Source organism: Montipora foliosa, chromosome 6, assembly GCF_036669935.1.
Source record: "Montipora foliosa isolate CH-2021 chromosome 6, ASM3666993v2, whole genome shotgun sequence".
Taxonomy (NCBI): Eukaryota; Metazoa; Cnidaria; class Anthozoa; order Scleractinia; family Acroporidae; genus Montipora; species Montipora foliosa.
The window spans coordinates 73,140,479-73,145,414 of record NC_090874.1 but is presented as its reverse complement, the minus strand read 5'-3'; the positions used below and the strand labels follow the sequence as shown (position 1 = coordinate 73,145,414).

General features: G+C 38.9%; 1 protein-coding gene across 1 annotated transcript; it reads left to right on the top strand.

The window, feature by feature from the left end:
• The first annotated feature begins 599 nt into the window (after positions 1 to 599).
• Positions 600 to 1,933, top strand: LOC138008384 (beta-1 adrenergic receptor-like). Its single transcript, XM_068855704.1, has one exon. The coding sequence runs from the start codon at positions 900 to 902 to the stop codon at positions 1,824 to 1,826; it is 927 nt and encodes a 308-aa protein (XP_068711805.1). The 5' UTR covers positions 600 to 899; the 3' UTR covers positions 1,827 to 1,933.
• Positions 1,934 to 4,936: the final 3,003 nt, after the last annotated feature.

The window sequence follows — 4,936 nt, the reverse complement described above, 5'->3', positions numbered from 1 at the left end:
TTGTTTTTATTCAAATTAGCCCTTGATGCCTCGTTCTTGAGCTGAAAATTCAAACGAATATTTTGCCGTGAACGAGGCATCAAGGTCTAATTTCAATAAAAACAAAAGAATATCTAAATGGCGGCCATTTTGGAATAAGGTGTATGATGAAACGACATGTGTTGAATGGACTGGCCAAACGCACGCAACGTATCGCAACAGGGTGGCCAAACGTACGCAACATGTTGTGCCCAACAATGTTGCAAGATGTTGAAATGTTGGCCAGGCCTTTATTAGAGGAAGTGACTTCTACAAGTGTCAGTAGATTGATAGTTTTTACAAAGGTCGTAGCTACATTGCTATTTCAAGTGTAGGAAGTTATCAGTTTGGACGCTATCCGGCAGTCATGCTTACTTTCAATGGTTCCCAAACAAAGTCTGTTTTAATTAATTTACATTATCGAAGCTTAACTGAATGGAATTTCCTGAAAATCTGTCTTTGTATTGACAATACCACCAGTAAGTCCTTAATGACAGTCGGAATCAACTTCAAAGCAAATTAATGTTGCCAAAAGCAACCACCTTTTTACTCAATTTGTGAAATTAATTCAAATCGTAAGAAAGTCCACAAACGAAAGAAAAAGGCGATGAATCACTTTTACGTAACCCATTTTTAATTGGCAGTATAACTTTTAGCTATAAAAAATTGCGAAAAAACTTTTCTTAAAAACATTTGCAAACGATGGCTCATGTTACGCTGTAGCTGAACTATGAGGCTGAGAGCAACTTGACGGACATTTATGTTGTAAACAACGCCTAGAGGCGGACTGGACGGAATATTTGACTGGAAAATCTCTTTATCAATGCCAGGGGCGGATTTTTGGTCTTAAAAAAACCACATGCGTACATGATTTGTTGGATATGAATTCTACAACTCCCACAAGTGCGTATCATTGCTCTGGAGAACTCAATCGCCTAGAAATAGTCATCCTGGCTACTTTAAATACAACATTGGCTTTGATCTCGACTCTCGGTAATGCACTCATCTTAGCAGCCATTTGCCTTGAGTCGAGTCAAAGGACTGTTTCGAATGCGTTTATTGCGTCGCTAGGAATGGCTGACTTCTCAGTGGGTTTGATCATGAATCCACTTTGGGTTTCAAAGAGTATTCTGAACATCTGGCGTAGTGACAACTTGATTTCAACCGCCATCGAAGTTCTGACCATGCAAACTATTGTCGCAACATCCTTCAGTTTGTGCGCGGTTAGTCTTGATCGATACATATCTGTGACGAACATTCGCTACAACGAAAAGGTGACATGGAACCGAGTGCGAATGGTCATTGCCTCGATCTGGGTGTTCTCCATCACTTTTGCATCTTTGCGACTTCTCATAAAGGATCCATTCGAATTACCAAAACTCTGGATTGCTGCAACGGTGATAACGGTTGTTTCGCCCTGCTTAGTCATCTCGATATGCTATTATTTTATGTTCAAGGCAGCTCAAATTCAGATCAGAAAGATTGCAAAAAGGGAAACGGTTACAAATCGAGATGAAGCTATTGCCCGGTTAAAAAACCGAAAGGCGGTGTTTACGATTGGAATAGTAGTGGGTGTGTTTGTGGTTTGTTGGACACCAAGTTTGGTTATCTCTTTTGTCCAGTTCTTTTACAATGACCCTTGCGAGAGAATGAAGCTTAACGGTCATTGGTTTTGGGGAGCTTTAGCCGAGTTTAGCAATTCAGCTTTTAATCCCTTTATTTATTGCATACGAATGAGAGATTTCAGAAAGGCTGTAAAGAGGGTCTTGTTCCGTTTCCGAATAGCAAAATATTTTATTAATCCTTAGGATCTAAGGGGGTCATTTAATTTTTTTCTAAAATACTGATTCTAACAGTTTTTAGTTAGTTTAATCTAAGTACAAGCACCAACAAAGTTTAAATTTCTTGAATGGTTCTGATACCAACGATCCCTTTTACTTATGACGTCATATTTGATGGCGTCATTTGACCAAGTAAGGGAAAAGGATCCAAAAAGTGTAAAACATCGGCCTTAAAAACCATTCTAGTTTTTTCGCAATTAGAGAATAAAGTGTAATTCAGCAAAGAATGCGTGCTATTTGCTGCTTAAGGACGGTGCCTACTATTGTAATACTTAACTCGGGTTTCCCACATTCTCGTTACCAGAGCCTCGGATCTTATGTCTGCGCATGACCCGAAACTCTGGAAAACTCTATGTAGGAGGACATGCGTCGTGGGGTTCTTATAGCCAAAAATTGGCTACTTGAACCTTAGGGCGTCTACTCACTACTCGTGCTAACATGAATGCACGAATCAGAGAAGCTTTTCATTGTTCTTCACGAAAACCAATGAGAAGACTTTTTGTTTCAGGGTTTCCCAGAGTTCTTCTCTCCTTCAATCATGGCCGGGGCAAAAGAGAAGAGCTCTGGGGTCGAGATTAAAGTTTCCTATGGATGATGCTTACTAATAGATCTGTTGGGATATTTTTCGTGGTTTAAAACAAGGCGAGAAAATCTGAACTTAGCAAGTGCTCTTGGTATCCATAAAGGAAATTAAGGGTAACCGTGCATTTTTCCGAGATAATTTGGAACCTCAATTAAGCTTCAATTTGCCAAAAGAAAGCCATACGTCGCTTTGAATTTTAAAGTTTTTTTTTGCAAATATTGTTGATTAATTATCTTTGAAAAATGTGAGGTTAAGCCCAATTTTTTTTTTGAATTTCAATAACACTTGTTCAGATCAGCTTTTCCTGCATATTCATTAAATTGCGCAAAAATACCTTTGAATTAATAGGCACCGTCCTTAAATAACAGCTTTGCAAAATGATACCAAAAGGATGATTGTCATAAAAACTGTACACTTAAATTCTAAAATTTGGTTTCATTTATGTCATTTCACATTACAGGATCAAGATCAAAATTAATATGTTCTTGAAAAACAGTTTATGGTTAAAAGTTTTTAAATCCTTTTACATTTTAAGTATTGTGACGAAGTTCTCTTGGTCTTGTTGGCTTAACTCTGGGTCTTCCACTAAGCTCCTCAAGTCTTCTTGAGCCTTGCCGGCTTTCATCATTGAAGTAATAGTTTCCCAGTATGATATCTCACAAAGCATGGGTAAGGACACGTATACGAACACCACAGATTGCTCAACTACAGGCCATTCCGGAATTGCACAAGGAACTGGGGCGCGTTTCACATTTGAACCAATCGGTAAATTGACACCATCACATGAAAGATAACATCTGCCTACGTTTGATGCTTTTAGGTCGAACAGAGACCCCGCGGGGGACTCCCATATAAAAGAGACGGGGGTACTTGTCGGAAAAGAACCCGTAAGAGGTCCCAAGATCCTGTCTTGTGGGCGTGGCATGAAATTTTTTCACCCCTAAGAGGTACCAAATTATGAGTTTTAATTAAACAAAATTAAAAAAAATTGTTAATTGCCAAATGTCTCCTGTGATAATTTTTCGGCTCAATAACCCTAAAAGGTACCAGTTCCTTGCGGGGTGCCAACCCTTTAATTGTGCACTTTGCAGGCCAAGCTATTGTTATGTGAGATTGGATAATGGAAGTCATAATCTGTGTCTCGTTCTGACAACCGGGATTGCCTTCTGGCAACTACTGATTTAAGCTTGAATATTACTAAAACGGTGTGCATTACTAAAACGGAATGTTTCCAATTAAAACTGTCAATAGCAAAATTCAACGAATCCAAACAACAATAGAAATAACTAGGAATTCCAGTACTTTGACGAAAATCTTAAATTGAAAGAACATGTTGATAAACTTTGTTCAATAGTAAATCAATGAATCAGTGGTCTTAATTAGTCTTAATTAATTAAATCATTAGAAAGGTAGTAAAAAGGTTCCTTAATTTTTAGTTTTCCACTTCCACCGAAAGTCGAGTCTTCACCCTAAGTACAGAGCACAAGTCAAACAAATGGTGTAAGAAACAGCTTTGAGAATGGCTCCTCTTCAATGGCCCGATAATCGTTCTACGTTGTATCGGTTCCTTCTTCGTTTTACTGATTACTCTGAAAATATTGTCAATTTGATTAATGATTATCGTCCGACTGCTGCTTGAATGATCCTACAGTGTGCTGGTATACTCTTTTCTTTCGTCACGACAGCGGGAAAAAAAAAAAACAGAACCAGTTCGAGGTAGCGATATCGAGCGAAAAGAGAGCGGCAAAAAGAAACTGTCCATGTACTGGGAAGAGGCCATCCTCTGTTTCGTCCCCGACCAATTTAAACTTGCTCTCTACTTTATGAAAGCCTGCAAAAGGCTGGAGCCCGCGGTGCTGTTTCGAGGCCCGTTTCTCGAAAACCCGAATCGAAAATTCGGGTCTCAACATCCCTTTCCATATCTTATTCACTAGTTAGACAATGACTTTTTCTATAGAAGAAAGCAAAGAAAATGATTAATTATGAAAGTAGCAACCGGAAACATCAAAACGCAGACAATTCGAAACCTCAGTTTTATTTCCATTAACCCTACAGGCAGTAAGAATAAATAACCAGGGAGCTCCGCATTTAGGGTGTTTCTAAAACGAAGACCCAAAAACGAAGACCTAAGACCTAAGACCCTATGATCTAAAACGAAGATTACTGATCTAAAACGAAGACCCAGTGATCTAAAACGAAGACCCAGTGATCTAAAACGAAGACCCTGTGATCTAAAACGAAGACCCTGTGATCTAAAACGAAGACCCAGTGATCTAAAACGAAGACCCTATGATCTAAAACGAAGACCCTGCGATCTAAAACGAAGACCCAGTGATCTAAAACGAAGACCCTATGATCTAAAACGAAGACCCTGTGATCTAAAACGAAGACCCAGTGATCTAAAACGAAGACCCTATGATCTAAAACGAAAACCTTGTGATCTAAAACGAAGACCCTGTGATCTAAAACGAAGACCCTGTGATCTAAAACGAAG